At 43.7% G+C, this 20,192-nt stretch overlaps 2 protein-coding genes across 3 annotated transcripts in view; one reads left to right on the plus strand and one right to left on the minus strand.

The window, feature by feature from the left end:
- The window catches only part of spo11 (SPO11 initiator of meiotic double stranded breaks), a 32,755-nt gene extending 13,671 nt beyond the window's left edge, over positions 1–19,084 (minus strand). The window contains exons 1-2 of the mRNA XM_044039030.1: positions 18,993–19,084; positions 18,228–18,316 (exon numbers count right to left, since the gene is read on the minus strand). Coding sequence (XP_043894965.1) covers positions 18,228–18,247 — 20 coding nt within the window. The 5' untranslated portion in view covers positions 18,248–18,316; positions 18,993–19,084. The remainder of the gene's footprint in view (positions 1–18,227; positions 18,317–18,992) is intronic.
- Positions 2,291–20,192, plus strand: part of bmp7b (bone morphogenetic protein 7b) — a 49,689-nt gene continuing 31,787 nt past the window's right edge. For both annotated transcript variants that reach the window (XM_044039022.1, XM_044039021.1), the window contains exon 1: positions 2,291–3,010. In XM_044039022.1, the coding sequence (XP_043894957.1) occupies positions 2,611–3,010 (400 nt within the window). In that variant the 5' untranslated portion in view covers positions 2,291–2,610. The remainder of the gene's footprint in view (positions 3,011–20,192) is intronic.

Below are 20,192 nucleotides of genomic sequence, written 5' to 3' on the forward strand. Positions count from 1 at the left end.
ATCATGCTACAACCTGTTGGAGTGGTTTATATTTGCACATACTGGAGGCTGTTGGAGGCAGTTGATCATAAATATGTTGTTTTCAGATGTCGTGGGAGCACTTCTGCACTTGAACAATGCATTTACAGCAAATATATCCGGACCCTGCTGGCAGGAGTGAGTCCACTCATCACTGGCCTGGCAGGCATTAGTAGAGGACGTCTTACTTTGCTGAATTATTGTAAATGGGGCTTGACAGTGTGTATTAGTGACTGTGTAAATATTAGCGCTCGTGTGTATCGACAACATATCAATTTGAGTGAAAGATAACAGAGAGGAATTGGGTCTCTCTCCTCTTTTGGCAGTTTGTCTTCTGTGTGAGTGTCTTTGACAGAAGGTTCAAAGACTGTTTGTTCTGCTTTTCTGCTTTAATTCTCCCTGTCAAAGGCCTCTCAGTGTGGCTCACCCAGCCTGGCCTCAGCCTGTGCCCGCTGTTTACTATGACAGTCACCAGGTCCATGGAGGCACAAACAAAGGGGGGTCTGTTCTTATTGTCCTGCCCGGGATTGTCAGCCCATTTCTGGGTTGACCTCGCCAACCTTACAGCAAGGGTAAGAGAGCGAGCGTAAGACAATGACAGAGAGGGAGAAGAAAGTGAGAGAGAGAGAAAGAGAGGAAGATGTATAGTTTTAACTAAAGCCAAGATCCTTTCAAGTCGGCTGTCGGAAACTGCTGTAATGTAAACACCTGCGGCCATTAGCTGATTCTATCTGAGGCACCGGATAGAAATGTTTATATGTTACAGGCTACTACTGAAAGGCCATTTAAAAGCAAATAGAGGACTAGATATACAGAATGAGTAGTGACAGCCTGTGTAAGCTTTCAGGCTTGAAGCTATGCTGAACTGTCACTGGAAAAAAAGGAGTAGTGGAACGCCTTTGAAGACAAGAACAACCACATTAAATGGGCAGGAAGGTGAGCTAAGTGTAGAATACCCCAAGACATGCTCTGCCTCCTTTCCTCCCTTCCTCTGTTTGCAATCATAGCTTAAGCTGTCTGGCAGCCCCTCTTGCTGTGCCATTGAAGTCTAATTTTATTGTCATAAAAAAAAAAAAATCACCTGGCAAGCTGTAGCTCGAAAACACACCGAGCGCAGAGCTTTTAAAACTCCACTCTCTGTGTAGAGTGAAAGATTTTAGGAAAAGTCTGTCATTCCTGGTGCGAGGACCTGATCCGAGGACCCCTTCAGTGAGAGCAGAACCAACAAGAGGGTCAGGAGCCTTCCTTTAAAGTGTGGTGCTTAAGAGGTGCTGGGGCCAGGGGGACAGATCGAGGGATGGAGCAGCTGCCAAACATCTGCGCCCCCTCCCTTGCAGCAGCCTGCGCTTTGTCTGCACCGCTGCCTTTGTCACAAACTTCTTGCTCCAGCAGTGAGGATAAAAAGCTTGGATGTCTTCAAAAATGCAGCATGAAATGGCAGTGGTCAGGCTGTAATGCTGCCTCACTCGACAATCAGTTTTCACCACATGACCCCATGTGTTCAGACAGTGCACCTGCAGCAGAACACTGGGTATAGTTTATAGGCATATTTTTTTTAGTGTAGTTGTATGTGGTTATGACACATTATCAACACTGACCACATCAACTGCGCTGCTGTTTCCATGAATCAGCCATGGGACCTGAACACTTTCTCTCACTGATAACATGTTGACTGGATCGATTGACTGATTTTAGCCACTTCATAAAATCATAAAATGTATGGTTGCTGGATATGTTCACTTGCATTATTAAGACATCAAATGATGAGACAAATTCTCATCGTTTGTGTAGATTTAATATGAGAGACTTTTCCTTCTGTTCCCAGATGGATGCCATGTTGTCAGTGAGCGTGTCCCGGGTCCCAGGCTGGTTCAAGGTCATGAAATCAGAGCCGATAATGCACCAATAATACCTCACGCAACCTCACTTAACTAAAACTAAAATCTAAAATTCTGTATGAGCACTAACAGGACACTAACAGTGAGAAGTCTTATTGACACTGCACATCTGTCATCACTGAAAACCAGGCAGGACAATCATCCAGGGAGTATGACTTGTGGGAAAGGAATGACAAAAAGTGCTTTTTCATAAACCAAAGTATCATGATACAAATCTCGTCCTAATCCGTTTTGTATTTGCACATGTTGCCTCAAGCCTCTCTACAACTGATAAGAGAAGGCCAGGTTAGCCATCTCTCTCTCTCTCCCCCCCTCTCTCTCTTTCTCTCTCTCTCTCTCTCGCTCTCACTCACTCCTGCTCCTCCCCGCACACACAGCGCCTCCTCAGAACTTGTCCGTGTCTCTCCCGGTCTCCTCTCAGGCTCCACGCTGCAGTTACAGGCTGCACTACAACTGGCTGGATGAAGACAAGAGTTCCGCGTCAGCGCAGTCTGCCCAGAAAACAAATCAATAAAAAAGGAAACAAGGGTGAAGTTGATGGTCCATGTGGGAGATTTTCCCTCAATATGAGGGTCCGTGACTGATTTCTCTGGATATTTAAAACGGGTTCCCGGTTGCTTTAAAGTTCAATATCATTTTCCACCCGGAGAGTTTCGGCGAGCAGACGTGGTGGGCGCAATTACGCACGAGAACCATGGCACGGATTTTGGATAGACGCGCTCCAGTTTTGCTCTTGGTTTGGAGCTACTGCGTCCTGGCGGATTCCGCCTTCACGAACTTCAGCTTGGACAACGAGTTCCATTCAAGTTTCATCCACCGCCGGCTGAAGAGCCAGGAGCGCAGAGAGATGCAGCGGGAGATCCTGTCGATCCTGGGGCTGCCACACCGGCCGCGACCGCACCTCCACGGGAAGCACAACGCGGCGCCGATGTTCATGTTGGACCTGTACAACGCCATGTCCACAGACGGAGGCGATGACAGATACTCTTACCCCTACAGGCCCGTCTTCACCACTCAGGGCCCCCCTATAGCCAGCCTGCAAGACAACAACTTCTTGAACGATGCAGACATGGTCATGAGCTTTGTCAATTTAGGTATGGCTCCTCTTTCTTTTACTCTGTGTGATCAAAAGCTATTGGGGAAAAACAATATTCAGCCAAAGCATCGTTAAAGGTGACAGGAATCAAAGCCACTGAAGTCAGTCCAGTCATCTAACCTGCTCCAACAGAACTTTGGTCATAAAAATGAGCAGTGTGTGTGTTATTTACGATCTCAAACACACATGAAGTTTCTAAATAACAGTTTTAAGACTTGTTTTGATTCTAAATCTGTTCCTGTGGTGACTGAAAAGTAGCCAATGTACTTAAATGTACTGTCTGGGCTTCATTATCACTATCAGGAAGGATTATCCACTTGTTGCAGCTGTTTTTTTCAAAAGCCCAGCAGGGGTATTTCACTCAAAGCAAAGGTTAAGTGTCTGAGATGACATTAAATCTCGGGACTAGCAGTACTTTTTATTTCTATGATGTCACTCCTACATGTGCACACAGGAGAAGAGCACAATGACTGTGTTTATGTGAAATTGTTTACAACTGTTATGCAGCTAATATCCAGGAGTGTCACATTCCAGTGGTCCCTCTCTGTTAAACAGCTGTGTAGCCAGCTAATGTTCAGGTACTGGAGCCAGCAGCTAATATGTCAACCATGTGTTATCTAAAGAATGAGTAAGTCAACATCGTAATGGGTTCAAAGTGCACTGGGTGCTCCCTTCACTCTAATCTGGAGACATAGTTTTAGACACCCAACAAAATAATGCCACTCTGAGCTGGCGTGGAGTCACTTCATTTGATTTGCGGTGTTGTAAACAGGCTCGTCCGGTACAATAGAATCCTCATTTCTTCTCCTTTAGTTGATAGTTGTTTGGTGGAAGACGGCGCTTATCTAATCGGCGTCGTTATCAAAAGTGAACAGTTTTATTGCCGTCAGCAACAGTCGGTGGTTGTTAAGTGCAAATTATCACACCATAAGCAGGAGGTGTTGGGTTTATGGACACACACACACAACGTCATAAGCAAATAATGCTCAGTCAGTCAGTTCAGGCTCAGCAAATTGTGTTTACTCTCATGTTCTCCAGATGAGGATACGTGTGTCTTATTGTAGATTAAACAGTATAACAGCTCATCTTATAATATATGATATGTTGAATATACAGCTGTCATACGATGTATTTATTTAATCGCAATTAATCGCATTTATGTCATAGTTAATCGCACATTTTTATCTATTTATCTATTCCCGCTTGGAGACGGAGAAGTGCACAGTGTGGTGTTGTGGTTTTCCTAACGTTGCTAGTTGTTGCAGCAGCATGTGAAAATAACTACAACGTTTGACCAAAAAGAACGCCAATCTCGGGTTAAAAAATTGGCACCGTTAAAATGGGTTTGCGCCAACACCGTTAATAACGCGTTTAACTGACAGCACTAGTTGAATATGTTTGATCTGTGTGGAAAATTAAGGTTGTAAACCACTCACTCTCCCACGCCAAAGTCTGTAGAGAAAATTAGCTCACTGTGACACAGTTTGTGTCACTTAACTAAATCTTAACAAAGGATTTGAAATACTGACGTCACATTTGAGCTTTCTGATCGAGGCAGCAGTGGACTGACAACTGTGTGCCATGATGTGACATCAGGGAGAAGTTAACAAACTTGAGTTTACGGCTGGAGAATTTCTTTTTCTCTCCCTTCCGGCAGCTATCAGTGCGAGAGAGTGTCTCGCCCCCAGACCACAGGTGGCAGCATGCTCAGCAAGCTTACTGTTGATAATGTATCAGTCCCTTAATACAGCCACACTTCAAAGAACCAGAACTTTCCCTTTAATACTCCAGTTGTGCATAAAACAAGCGATACAGTAGTATGAACTTTGTTGCAGACACGGTCATAAAAATGTTTGCAAACCCAACAGAGTTTTAGTGAAGTTTTGCACAGACACAGTGGGAGTTTAAATTAAATCCTGGAAAGATCATTGTCGGAACGTCTTGGCAAGAGAGAGGGAGGTGACACTGGCTCCTCTGCTGCACTGTGTAATTACTGTGGGAGCTGCTGCATTGTGACTATTTTAGACAAGCTGCTGTGACACAGATGGATTTGACCACAGAGACTCACAAAGTCAAGGGCCTCGCAAAGTCAAGGGCCAAGTCAGAATTAAGGGAGATTTTGAGAGAGAGAAAGAGAGGGGGAGAGCGATGGGAGGGATAGTTGGCACTGAGTTTATTACTTTTGTAAGGATGACTCCCAAAGTGAAAAGGAAAGCTGAATAAAAACAAGTCAGAATTATTTATTTTGTAATTAGAGGGCCATTGCACATCGCGATACACGGTGTGAGACTGCATTTTTGTCACGTTTTTTTCATATACTACACCTAATACAAACACAACATACATTATCTCAAAGCTCTGTACATAGACAACATTATAGAGAGCAGAGAAACCCAACAATTCATACAATTAGCAAGCACTAAGCATCAGTGGAGAGAGAAAAAACTCCCTTTTTAACAGAAGAAGAAAATCTCTGACAGAACCAGACTCAAAGATGTGCGGCCATCTGCCTCGACCGGTTGGGGTGAAAGGAAAAATGGGAGACAAAGGAGAGGAGGGGGGAAGTGAATGGACAAGAGCGAGGTGAGGTAGAGATAGAAGAGAGAGACCAGGAGTAGAAATATAACAATTGTATCAAGCTATAAGTTTTAGACAAGACAGTTCTGTAGATAGTGTATGACTGATAAGCCAAATAAGAGTCCATGAGAATTTTGAAAAGTGAATTGTACTGCTCAAAAAACCCAATCGTTCATCAGATTGATGGACGCTGCTGCTGTATATACACAAACGCTCCCTCAGTCAGGTCTGATAGCGTTTGCTTGACGTAGCAAAATGACCAAAAGTTACACACTGCTACTTTAAAACAGCACAACACATTATCTACTGCCCGTTTGAGAAGACAAGTCAATCAAACAGATTTCCTCTCCAAATTCTTTCCTCTCCACATTGGCTTCTTGTGGGTTTGTTTTCGTATTCAGATTTTTTTTTCTGAGAGCAAAATGAGTGTGGTTTAAAAAAAATAAATAAATAAAAATAAAAATAAAAATCTTCCATGGCACTGAGATGCCAAGGTACATCATTCAGACTTTGGTCCAAGGCTTTCTGTTCCCTGAGAGGCCTACTTTCCAGCAGAAGTTTACAATTTGTACTCGCATATTATTACTTTCACTGAGAGCGCAATGCTTTGATATGAGAAGGAAAATGTCGATTTCTTTGCCCCGTTCCACTCAGGTGAGCTTGAATACGTTGTCGTAATTTTTTTAATGACTACTGCAGACTCCACTCGCTCCACTCATGCAGCCAGAGTGGGTGTGAGCATTTGGGACAGACCCCAAGCCAGGGAGTCATGTCAGTTGAAAAGTCCAGCTGTGTAAATGGCCAACAACATCGCCATGATGCACACAACAACAACACAGGTCACACAGACACTGGGTGCAACACACTCGCTCTGTGACTCTCACATAAATACAGAAATATAATGATCTGTCTGTCTTTCTATCAGTTCACCATCTCTCTGTCCCTCTGTCCACCCACCCATCCATCCATCCAGTGATGTTATTTTATCATGTCCCAATGGTCTGTGGCAGCATTAGCCTTTCAGCCACTGTGAATTAAAGAACTTCCTCCTTAACAAAAACCACAGCTTCCAGGGCTCCGGCCCACTGCTTTGGTCCGTGCGTAGCTGCAGTTCAGCGTAGTTCACGTTAAACTCTCGCTCACACAGGCTCCGTCACAGACTCTGCCAACCGGGCACATACACAAACATTCATCATGCCCAGAGGAGCCGAAAATGCCCATTCACTCATCCCAGACCACAGGAAAAGGCCGTGACTTTAATGTCTGCTATTCACATCCTGAATGACTGAAACAGTAGCAACATCATCATCATCACCTCTGTTGATGTTTGGGTGAGGGGGTGTGGGGGTGGTTTTATGGACTTTTACTGTAAAATGTTATCATCATGAGGTACGTTAGTCACCGTTACCCTCTTCCCCCTCCTCCTCCTCCTCCTGTTCCCATGAAACTGTGCTTTGATTTACTGAAGCTTTGCTGAATGTGAGGAGAAGAAACAACGGTCCATTCCAACTACATGTATTTTAGTCTTCATATTTTGTTGTTCTTAGAAAGATGTTATTGAAGTTTTATGCTTTTTTTGTTCTATTTAATTCTTAGTTAACATCAACAGTACACTTCTTTACCTTGTGCGCAGCCCTGACCTCTTTGATTCCCCCTGAAGATGGTGAAAATCAGTCACAATCAGTCATTTCTTTAAGAATTTGTAGGTTTTTTTACAGTTAAAACTGGAATAAATATTGAATTGATGGCAGATACACATGTGGTGCTCAAATTGTACATGTGAGTTGGGCCAAACGTCAGTGTAGAGATGTTCTTTGTGATTTGTTGACAGAACAACAACAAAAAAAAGTATATACAATATCATCAGTTGTACGCGGTCACAGAATAAGGAGTTTGGTCTTGTGCCGTGTTCAAATTGTAGCCTTTGTTTCAGAGTCCTGGTATAGTACATGCTGACTCACTGGAGTACTGCCATAAAAGCAAACATTTTACAGTTGTGGTCTGTAGTTTAGTCCTCAAACCCTTTTTCTATCTAAATTGTTTTCTTTTTCATGTCCTCACTGGCATATTACCAACAGACCTTGCACTGTGCATTGCATGTACGGTTTATGTTGATCTATTTATTATGTTTTTATGTCTCGTATTGCACTGCAGCATGGTCCTCTTGTCTAAGGCAAGTTTCCCCCACGGGAGGCGAATAAAGAACCTTTGACTTTGGGCTAGTGTGCTGTGAATCAGTTGCTTCTTAACCTTAGATTTCCTGAGAATGAGCCTTTATTTTACATCTCCATAACAAACAAACCCCTCACTGTCTCTGGTGTTTGCATTTTTACATGATCTGATTATGATGAAGATTCTCCTAGGTGTTTAGCTGGGACACAATATTATTGCACTGAATGCGACTGAATCCAACACACCGACCCCTTACTTGTTCAGTGTTTAAAGTCCTATGTGTAACTTTAAGCATGGTTTACTGGCAAAAGTTAAATTATTACCCATAATTATGTCTGAACAATTGTATAATCACATTAAATGCGGTTTATATCTACTTTTACGGAAGCCTCCATCCTGTGCCACCGTGTTATTTAATACACAAACAAGAGAGATTTATGCAAAACAAGGAAAAATGGCTCAGCTGACATGAACCGAATACATGAACCAAAAAAATTAGAAGGAGCAGAAAGTGGGCAACAACAATACGTGACTATTACGACCTATAGGACCTATAGAGTCAAAGATTTCATCTAAGGACCATAATGTTATTTTTCACCAAAATAGTGTAAAAAGAAAAAGTGTTTAAAAAAAACCCAAAGTTTCTTTCTCTTGTTGTTACAGTATGAAACATTTAGTCACGCTCTCACAAAGTCTAAACCATTGTGTTGCACAGGGTGAGTAGTTATAGTGTTGTGTGTCAACCGATATTTAATAAGATGACGCTGTGATCGTTGGAGGGAGAAGTATCATCCAGTCTAGGTGGGCTGAGTGAGTCAGTGGGTAATTATCGTATGCGTTACCTTGGTGACCTGACGGGGCACCACCTGGCACTGTCTACTCCCGTAAGAGCTGCCGTCTGTCTTTCTCTCTCTCTCTCTCTCTTCCTCGTTCTCTGCTTTAGAGTGAGTGAGTGTTAATGGGAAGGTAATGGAGAGCAGAGAGGGCAAGCGTCTAATGGGAAAATGAGTTTGGGTTTATTACAGACAGCGTTGTGTCAATATGATTCTAGTTAAGTGGAGCTGCAGCTTGACGACGCTGTTCAACAGCCCAGTGTCCTTGTCCCAGTGTACAAGCAGAGAACTGATTTATTGACTGAACCATGTCTGTCCCCACTATGTTAGGTGGTGATAGAGCCACATTCAAGTCTTCCTACCAACTATGAGCTTCTAAATATTAAATTGTTGTCAGAGAATAAAATCGTTCTCGCAGTCAATCAGACAAATATACTGGCCTGGATTTTGTCACGCTTTTGTTGCCGTTGTCATGTTTGTACTGACTTTTTATGGGTTCAAGCCCTGGAGGTGGGAACTGTGGTGCATGTGCTGAACACCAAAGCCAGCCTGAATCACACTCTGTTCTGACTCTTTAATTCCAACTTCCAGACACATTATTGGTGTTTTAGTATCAGTGGTGAGGGAAGCTCTGCTTCCTCTAAAATGTGGTTAAATACGGACTGTGTTGAATTTAGATTTCAATACTGAACGTGGGTTAGAGCGCGATTAGAACGTGTCACTAGTTCAGCTAGAATCAGCTGTTTATCGCGGTTGATGGATTGTCTTACACGGTTTTCGTATTCCCGTAGCAGCCTCCACATCAAAACCACTTGAAGCTCAGCTTCAATTGCCTTCTGTGGGACGGCACAGAATTTGTTTGGTGATTGGACAAATGCGGCAAAGAAAGTCACTTCCAGGGAAGCTCACCTTCTCTGGGAGTCACTGGTGCAGCGGAAACCAGTTTTAGATTGACAGTGTTGCAGATATAGCTCATTATTAACTATTATAGCGTTTCAGTTTTACATAATTATCACGATTCCTTGTTCTAATTGTTTGTTTGCAGAATTTATGAATAAATAATTAGGCCTGAAATGGGCTTTCAAAGACCAGCAACTGCCACTGCTTAGTGTGACGTTTGATTTAATAGCGTATTTTAATCCACTTTTAGTCACAGACCAACAAAATAATTTGTTTCTTCTCATGTCATTGTAAACAGAACGACTGGCTTACTCACACTCACACTCACACACTCACACACATACAGCTGCATGCTCAGAAGGAGTCACGTCACACTGCAGTCACATCAGAGGCACACAGCTCCACAGTGGTCCACATGTTAAAGTTCAAGTGAAAAACTTTAATATCTTACTTACAAAAGTACTCCAATCCTCTTGTCTTCTTTTCATTTTCTCCCCACCCTCCTCTCTATTGCTCCTCGCATTCCTCTCCTCAGTGGGCTGCCCGTAGTGCTGAGGTTAATACAGATGTTTCCCTCTGTCTGCAGGCCAAAGCAGCTGTGCAGTGAAACTTTATCTTTTCAGAGTCCAACAAGTAACCCCTCATCGCAACCTCCACCATCGTGTCTGGACTGAGCTGTCTCCAGTCCGTCCCACACACAGGACCATGTGATACCAGATTTTTTCTTCCTACCCTTCCTGAACCAACAGTATTGATTATCAGCACCAGGCCTCCATGTTTTAATTAGTTAGTTATCATATGGTCCCAGTAGTGTTGTGGTGGGGGGTTTAGTCTCCAACCTCCTGCTCTGGTCCTCACCTCCAGAGGTTTAAACCTCCTGTGCTCCCAGACATAAAACATTTCAACACTTTCTCATGTTCTTCTGTGTGTTTTTCTACTCCGCCTCCCTCTCACACATGCACATGTACACATATACACATTTCTCTGAACCCAAAACACTGCTCGCCCTGTCGCAATCACTCACTTCTCTCGCAGACGCGCACGCGCACAAGCACGTTTTGTCCACTCCTGAGTTGTTGATTGGACGGATTTGTCTCTGTCACCGTGTCTCACACCAGGAGCTGTTGTCCAAAATGTGGAGAACTGAGGAGACTAAAAGAAAATGAAAACACGGGCCTGTGTTGGAGGCCAGTTTTCCCTCTGCACATGCAGCTCGTCCTGAGCACTATTAGTGTGCCTCTTTTTTCATCAAGATTTATGCTTTTGCTTCTGTGCACACTCCCAGTGGACTGAAAGCCCATAGATGTGTATGTACATGTGCACGGAGAAACGCACATACTTTTCTTGTTGGGCCAAAAGGAATGCTTCTGGAGCTAATTAGTGTTATTGAGTGCATGTTTATTGCCTTCTGCTGGACGGGGAGTGAGCAGAAACAGAGGAATGTAAGACTTGGTACAGATAGCCCTGCCTTCCTGTCAGGTAATTTCTCTTAATGCTCTCTGCGATTTGATGTATCACGTCGAGGCCCAGTGTGTAAATAAATACTGCAAATGGAGACAAAGAGTCTCTCCTTTTCATAAGCTTCAGGCAACTTTACAACGTCCACAGCTGGTGTGATCCAAGAAAGTAATGTTTTGTTTTTTTTTCCCTTCTATTTTGCTTTGATTCACCTGTTGAACCCATGAGTCCAGAATGACATCTGGATGCTCATAGCAGAGCCTCTGTGCTCTTGGCCAGGCCGAGGCACTTGCTGGGAGAGATGATGAAACGCGCCGCGGGTGGGACTTGACAATGTGGCGAGTGGTCAAAAGGCCCAGATGTACTAAGCAGCAGGCGTTCTCGTTCTGCTCCCCTGATGGACAGAGCTTCTTCAGTGCCAGGAATGCTGGACTCCTTTTAACTCTTCTAATTATTTCAATAAAGTTTTCTTCTGTCAGAAGGGAACTCCAGTTTTTGGTTAACAATGATGATTTGCCGCTCAAAGAAGTGAAGATTTAAAGGCGATACATGCACTCAAAATGTTGGAGAACGTGGAGAAATACGGAATACGGAGCCACACCTATGCCCCACATTACACTGTGTTCAGACAGAAAACCATACACATACAGCATCTGTTTCAATTTTATAAACTTTGAACCTATATGGTTGATTTTCACGTGTCAGCAATAAGTGGGAGGATTATCACATGATGAGAGGAGACATAAGCAGCAATGACAAACATCTGCCAACAACGTGTATGAAAGAGGGAGTGAGAGAGTGTGAGTTAACCTTGACTGACTGAAGCTTTTTGTTTTGCTTCCCTGTCCTTTCTGGCCTTGCTTTCCTTCTCCTCTGGTCAAGACATTTTTAGAGGGGTAGTGAGGCTTTTCAGGTCGGGTATTGTTCAGCCTTTCCAACCTATAGCTGCAGTACACTGCGTTTAGCCGTGATTCCACCGAGTGGAACGATTTGGTTTGGAACAGTCCCCAAAACTGCACCAACTGTTCCATTTTTTGGGACCCTTCCCTTGGGGTACCAGAGTAATGGTACGTTATGTACGGGTGGAGCCAGACCCGCGACCCTAAAAAGCACCACTCCCTTTCGACCGGTGTTTCTACAAAGTTTGACGTCTTGTTGAGACAAACAGCCACAAAGTGAGCAGAAAAAAACGAGCTGCTCCGTCGTTGTCGATTGTGTTGTGTTTGATGTCGTTCGTTGTTGGCGCACCCGGTACAATGTCATGCTACACATCTCGCTGCAGTAAACGTACTGCTCTGTACTGTTGAAACGCAAGCCTGACTTTACCGTTCCAAACTGTATCGTACTGTACCAAACCGACCTGTAACCATGATGGAAACGCACCATTTGAGTAACTCTGCTGGAAGCCCTGTTTAAATGTTACAGGTGGCAGTGTTTAGAACACCAAACAAACACAATTTGCAGCCCACAAATGACGATTTAAATTCTGAAATGTACTATTGTTCATCAAACCAGTATAGTATAGAAAGAACAGGACCTGATAAAAAACGGAACGCATGACGCTTCCACACACTTAGCCACTTCCTTTTCATCTGGGCTACTTTGGCTCGGCCTTATCAGTGACTGGCAGCGAATATAAGACTCCCCTGCACTTCCATGTACCAAAGGTACCAAGCAGTGTTGCTGAGAGAGCAGATGTGGGTCAGAGCACAGCCTGTGATCCTGGGACCAGCAGCTCCACTGCACTGCAGCAAAAACAAATAAAAGTTGTCTTTGCTCTGTACGAGGGGCACGGACAGGACAGAGGGGAGAGGAGGGACGAGATGAGAGGACAAGAGAGTGGAGAGGTAGATCAGTATGTTGTGCATTTTCTTCTTTCAATATTGCTTTCCCTTGTGGAAACACAGTGTGATTTAGAGCCTTCGTGTTAGACTAGTTATGTGTGTGTGTGTGTGTTTGTGCCTTGTAAAACACTTTTTTAGAGCCACCTACCCTGCCCAGTCACCAGCTGCACTGTGTGTGTGTGTGTGTGTTATAGTTGCTCCTCGCAGAAGACTGCGTTAGAGCGGAAGCTCGTAATACTGACCAGATTCCTCACCAGGCTGCGGCAGCCAAATCAAAGCTTGTAAAAGCCAAAGCAACAAGTGTACGCAAGCATTTTTATGATAAGTGATGAAATATTGAGTGAGAATGAGCACCGTGGAATATGAATTGCATGTGGCAGGTTTCTGCAGTATTCATTTAGGCAAGTGTGCAGCTGCGTTTGCCTTGTGTTTCCTCCGTGGATATTTTGTTTATTTTAAAAAGGAATGAGCTGTAATCAAACAAAATAAACAACAATCTGATCAAATCTGTGCCAGTGTGCTCGTCACATGTGGGGTGAGGGAGTAAATTATACATATATATATACACATATATGTGTATATTCCAAAAAAATCCATGTAGACACTGGAAAATCCGCGTGTCTTTGTACTGATGTGTGTATTGTATGTGCATTTTTCCTGTGGTCTATAATAAGAGGTGGCTTGGCTGGTCGTGGAGGGTGTGGCCCCTGTGGCCACCAAATTAAAGAACATAAAAAAAACAAGGGGATGAGGGGAAGAGTGAGTGGGGGAAACTGAATGGCTGTGGTTTCACGTCTCTGAGTTGCAGCTAAGGGAAAGTGCAGATGGTCACAGTGACATTAGCGCAAGGAAAGAGAAAGATTCCTCACTGCTTGGCACAGATCTCTCCACACTCCTTCATCCTCAACACGTTGCATCACACCACAAAACAATGACCGCTGGGAGATTTAGGATGTGGGTTTTCTTTGTTGTTACTGTTGCCTTTTACTAATGTACAATCTTTCCTTGGCAATCTTCGGAGGAAACAAGATGATGTCTCAGTTCCAATTTCCGAGATGACTCAATTCGCCCTGTAGGACCTTCAGCTTTAGTGTGGGATCTTCAGATTAAGGGTGGACTTGTGTTTTCATTGGCAATGCTAAAAATGAAGAAGAACACAGCCTCACTATTTCTCTGATTTACACTTTCCTTGGAGCCAAATGGGACCTGAGGCTCTTGGATATTGAAATAGGATAATGATATCTTATTAACAAACCTAAAGGGATAGTTTAGGTTCTCTGAAGTGTGCTTGTTTGCGGTATTGGCACGCCTTAACATATTTAACTCGCAGTATGCTTGATGCTTCTCCCCCTCACCTTTACACAGCCTTTTCTGGCTGTAAACAGAAGTTTGTAAACCACTCCCTACCTGCAGCAAAGTCCATAGGGAAAAGCAGCAATTTTACATCATGCCACACAGGAGTTGTTAATCCACTTTTGACTCCATGAGTAAGTACAAGTGTTCTATCTTGTGACTTCATTGCTTTTAATTACTTTGGTCAGATTTACCTAAGTGACACATTTACTAAACAGACCAGCAGCTCATGTGTCTCTGCAGGATAAAAACACTGGTTTTCTCAAAGGGCTTTGGTGCAGGAGAGTTTCCAGCAAGAAAGGGCTGTCTTATGACGATATAAACAAATTCTTAAAATATCGTTGACTTAATCCGGCATATATTTTTTTAAGACAAGCTTTAAGTGGCTAGAGTTGTGTTTTCCTTATGTTGTCCCTAAGTCTGTTGTAGTTTAATTGAGCTAAGGCCATAGTCCGAATTAGATCAGGCACGGCTCTTGAAAGACGCCGCTACAGTTCATACGTCGTCTCCGAGGAAATTTTGGTGCATGTGCAGAACACCAAGTCTGACTCGAGTCCGACTAAGCGTATACATGCATGAGTAGTTGGACTATAAGGAGGTATGTTAGTCCGATTAAGACTAGCTTGATTTACGTCGGATTAACGCGTCTACATGACATTAAGAAATCTGAATTATTGTCTTAGTCTGACTAAAATCGGACTTTGTGAGGAAGTGTATGTCCCATGCATGTTCTGGGCACGAGCAGTGTAAGACTCAGTTCCTTACAGAGCCACACTTCAGAAAACGCACTGAAATAAACCTGTATAAACATTAAATAGTTTGGAAGAGTCCACTGTTTCTCTGTGCAGCAACACTGAGGACAACGTTAAAAAGAAAACATTGCAAAAAGGGGGCGAAAAAAACTGTTCTGAACCCGCGACAATTTTCCACTTCATTACTCAGTTGTACTGGGTTGTATACAGACCTCCTTAAGATATACTGTACATTTCAAACCTTTTGGGAAATGGGCTTATTTACCTTTTTGCAATTAGGTGATAAATTGATTTTATGCTCTGCGGTAAATATGAAGCAGCAGTAACTTATTGGAGTCGAAACAGTTGGCCTGGCAACAGCTGCCTGCCAAAAAAACAGTCCAGCATCTAACCCCCATGTGAATTCTTGGTTTTACACTTAGTTAGTCTGTTTTCAGTCTGTATGCTCCTAAGCTACCCAGCTGCAGTTTCATCTTCAACACATCTCTCATCCACCTCTCTGCCAGGATATGTGTGCGTTGTGTAAATTGATGCAAAAGTACAGTAAAAGCACCTAAAATAATAATCTTATATAATAATCGACACAGCTGTTGCTTTCTCGCCTGCCTCATCTGCAAAGGGCAGCGGCAGAGCATCATAGAGAGGCTTTACAGTCGGATACATTCCTGCGAGATCCCAGCTGTTGCATAGCCCATGTGGAAATCTCTGGTCCGTGATGCCCAGCGAAGCATGAGGTGGAACCCAGCACTACAGTTTATGGCTGCAGAGGGCAGCGATGACGGAGTGCAGTGAGAGGGACAGAGAGAGGTCACCGATGCTGCTGTGGGTTTATCATCACAGACCGCTTGATGACCTCCAGGTTAGAGAACTCCGTACAGTTGAAGAACTCTTCTTCGTGCGATTATCGCCTCTGCCTGCAGCACACACACACACACACACACAGGCTCAAAGGCGTCCGTGCGCGATGGGGTGCACATGCGGCGAGTTAATGATCGTTAACTGTAAGTTATTGCATGAAATGCCACTGACCCTCTCCCGAGGAGGCGGCGCTGTCGGGCCCTACAGCAAGATAAATATATCACACAGGCATGATGTCATCAGGAGTCACCAGTGGGCAGGATGTCTCCTAACGTCATAATCGTCCTACTGTGGGTACTCACCCAGGACCCAGGAGATTAAAACCTTGCTTACTCTTTATAGAACAAACATCTTGAGCGATCTACTCCTTCCGTGCTTTTCGTTTTCCTTCCCTTCTCTCCGTTTAGCTTCTGGAAACTTTTTCCTACTCATTTCCACGCCTGTACTTTTTGAGTAGGAGCTAACGTCGGATCATTATCGTGTAATCAATCAACTTAATATTACTTTTTTTTTTTAGTATTACATTACTTTTAATGGATTTCCACAACCCATTATGAAATAATACAAAAACAATGCAATAAGAAGATCACATAGGCTTCAATTTAAAATGTATCCTTTGCAGTATGTCTGACCCAACGTTTATATTATAATGTCTAATGAAAAAATGTTCTTATGTAAAATGTACACGTTGGAAGTAATCCCTATATTAAAGTTACGTCTTCGCTTTAGAATATAGAGACGTTAATGTTTTAAAGCTGTAAGAGTCTATTGAATAGAAGCATGGCTTAAAAGTTTATATGACAAATCAAATCATAATCACATAATCTGGCAGAAAAATTGCAGTCAGATTATGTCCTATTTACTACTTTACTCTTTGGGTATCAGGTGTGTTGTTAGAGTTAATGGCCTCTACAGGGAGGCAGATAGTGGTTCCCACAGTTCACTCAAAGGAACTGAAGGTGGGGCGAAGCTTAAGCCGTCACTTACGCGAGAGCAGTGCCAGGGGTGAAACACCCCCTCCACCTCCCCACACACACATTCATCACCCCCACAGAGAAGCGGAAGCGTGCGAGGCAGGACTAAGAAGTGTGAGGGTGCGGAACAGACACTTGGGCTAATTCGAGCCGTCACATCTGTCTGCTGCTGCTCCGGAGCCCGAGGTGTCAGAGAAGTGTCTTAAGGTCCACAGGCCCGGGACGAGAGGGGGAGGGGGTGAGGGCAGAGGATCGGAGAGGAGAGGGAAAAGAGAAGAACAAAGGGAAGAGAGGGACATAAGATTGGCTCTTATCCGTCGTTAAAATGCAGGAGAGAGAATAAACCTACTGTGTGTTAGTATGGACACAGATTTGTTCTGATACGGAGCTGGACATTAGCTGGAAAAAGCTGTTTTCAAATGAAAATGGAGTAGTATGGATGAAGTTTAAGAAAAGTGAAAAAATGATAAGGTTGGAAATATTCTGTATTTTTGTAGGCTCGGCCAAAACCTCAGTATAAGCCAGTGTAAAAGGACACAGTTGACGGTTGTGGGGCTGCTGGAAAACAACTGCTTTCAATGGAAAGTAGCCTGCACAGGGACAAATGCAGAATGAGCTCGTTGGACAGAACTGGTGACTCCGATCTGTGGAAAAGCAGTTTTCGGTTTGTCCAAACGTTCCCACATTAGTTGCTGAAAGGGATCTGAAAAGTTGTCAAGGAGGATTCGGCACACCAACGTACCAAGAAAGTATAACTTTCTTCAGAGTTTTGCTTCAATACTCCAAAAATGCTGTGGAGTAAATGTTGGTCAAACAAACTCTTAAAGACCTTTTTTTTGTTTTTTTGTTTCTGCATGTCAGCAGTGCAGTGAACCTCTAATCAATCTATTTTTGGAGTAAGATTTAAGCGGGCACGACTGTCCACAGAGGCAAACACATTAAGGGAACCATTTACCCCGGGCCGCGAGGAAACATAAATCTTAAGAGATGCTAATGCAGCGCTAACCCTCTGGTTACCAGGTGCGAGGATTTTGAAGAATGGAGAAGTCATCCCCCGCTCCACACACACACACACACACACACACGATATCTGTGATGTGTGCTGCTGTGCACGTGTGTGGCCTGTGCAAGTCAAATGATGTGGGGTAACTGTGCAACATCAGCAGTTTGTGTAAAAAGTAAATCAGGCCCGAATGATAAAAGCAGCTCACTGTCTGTGTGTGTGTGTGTGTGTGTGTGTTTGTTTCTGTGCATGTGTGTGTGCTGTTGCATCTCTAATTATGGATTACAGAAACCCATAATGATTGTGTGTGACGCACAAGACTGTACACTTCACAGGCAATACTTTGTGATAGCTGTGTGTGTGTCTGTTGCGTGTGTGTGTTTGGACGCTGGCTACTTTAAATGAAGGGCTCATCTGGTATGAAAGGGTGTGTTTTGCCATGTTTGTGGTGAGCGTATTTGTGCGACACAGGTGGGGCGACGACGACTCACTTCCTCCTGGAGGAAATCATAAATGCTCCCGCTTGGCTTTAACTGTGCCTCTTCCCCACATCTAATGACTGCCACCTTCCTGTAACGACCTACGAGAGACAGAAAGTGAAAGAAACAGAGAGAGAGGGAGAGAGGGAGAGAGGGAGAGAGGGGGAGGCTGTTGTTTAAATGAAATTCAGTGGAAACGGAAAAGTGGAGTGATAGAAACAGTAAGCATACAGCTGCTCATGGCAAAGATAAAGAGCTTTTTTACAGTAAAGGGTGTGAGAAGTGGCTCTGGAGGCGAGAGGACAGGTGTGGCTTCCTCCCTGGAGAGGCAGCACACCTGCACCGTGCTGCAGGAGGAGGAAGAACTCCCTAGATATATGGCTGGAGACTAATCACAGCCTGGAGTGCAGAGGTAAGAAGGAATCCGGAGAACATTAAGTCATTGTTTCCTGGAAGGATAACAGATTTGAATCCTAGCACACTTCCTTACAGTAAGCTGTGTGCTATTATGCTTCTGTTTTGCAGTACATCATGATAGTATTCAGTGACGGTCTGTCCAAACACCCGCAAGGTCAGGATCAATCAAGGGATTCCAGGATAAAACATGTGGTCCTTTTTTTTTTCCTTTAAACCATGTGTCATCATTTAGGCTATTATGAATCGGAGGAATCAGAGCGAGAGAGAGAGAGAGAGAGAAAAAACAATTAACAGAATGAAGGGCAGTAGTTGTGAGGATGGGTCACAAGCAGAAACAGTGGTGTCGTGGTTAGCACTCACAGCATTAATGTTCTGCAGTCTGTCACTGTCGAAGTTTGCACTGTCCAAAGACGTCCGGATTAGCATCATTTGAAGCCTGGGATTGGCTGCAGCTTCCTTTGCAACAGAAGAAGAATAAAAGAAGCTTTTTGCATTCTGTGTCTGCAGAGATTCATCACGCATTTCTGCTTTCATGTACAAAGCTTTCTTTGAGTGATGAGGTACCAGAGGACTTTCGCACATAACCTCAAGCAAGTGTCCTAATGGAAAAGTGTCTTCTTATGGCACGTGGTACCTGGTACTTTTTGTAGTTCCAAGCACCGACACTAAAATGTGACGTCAGCAGAATGTCGGCCACTGATTGGTCAGAGAGTGTCGTCACTGGAAGAGTCCTGGACACGACGTCCGACACAAGAATCGAACAAAACAAAGCTGAAGTGTAAATCAGTTAAAAAGACTTAAAAACATGCGTTCATGCATATCATCATACAACATTTAGCAAATACATTTCTAAAATCTCAGAGCAGTCCGGCGTATTTAGCGACAGTACCGCTGAAAGCCGCCGATCGTGAGCCGAATCACAACCTGTTCAGCCGTATTTCAGTTCAGTGACTGCACGGTCATGCAGGAAGTACTGAACTAATTCTAATGATTCAGTTACACTGAATACAACTCATCACTAGTTTTTGTTGCATAAACAACGTCACCGCAGGTTTAGTTTTGGGTCCACATTGAGGAGGAAAACGGCCGAATAGAGCCAATAGAGGCAAGTATAGTGCTAGAACTGTATGGAAAAGCACCAGGAGTTGTCTCTCGTTGGACGAATTCAAGAGAATTCCTTGTGTATGTCCACATAAGGTCTCCAGTAACTGCCATAGACATGGGTGGATGACAGCAGTTACATCACAGACATTGAAATTATGATTCTGTATGAAAGTATGAGCTGCAGGTGAAGTCTTCAGGCTTCAAGTAGCACTTGTTTTAAAGAGTCTGCAAATATATATATATTGTATATCTAAAGTTTCAACATGAGTTTGCCTCATGTGTATGTTCTTGTGCTCTTTGAAACATAGGTTGTACATGTGTGGATTCCAGTAGATTTCCTTGCATGACCTCAAGAAGGCGTCCGTGCTTATACTGTCTTCTCCTTTGGACTGTTTTCTGGAAAGAGTTATGCCGTATGGAACATATGCAGTCAGCGTGTTAAGTTGGCAAACTCGA

The sequence above is a fragment of the Solea senegalensis genome, linkage group LG11 (genome assembly GCF_019176455.1).
Source record: "Solea senegalensis isolate Sse05_10M linkage group LG11, IFAPA_SoseM_1, whole genome shotgun sequence".
Taxonomy (NCBI): domain Eukaryota; kingdom Metazoa; phylum Chordata; class Actinopteri; order Pleuronectiformes; family Soleidae; genus Solea; species Solea senegalensis.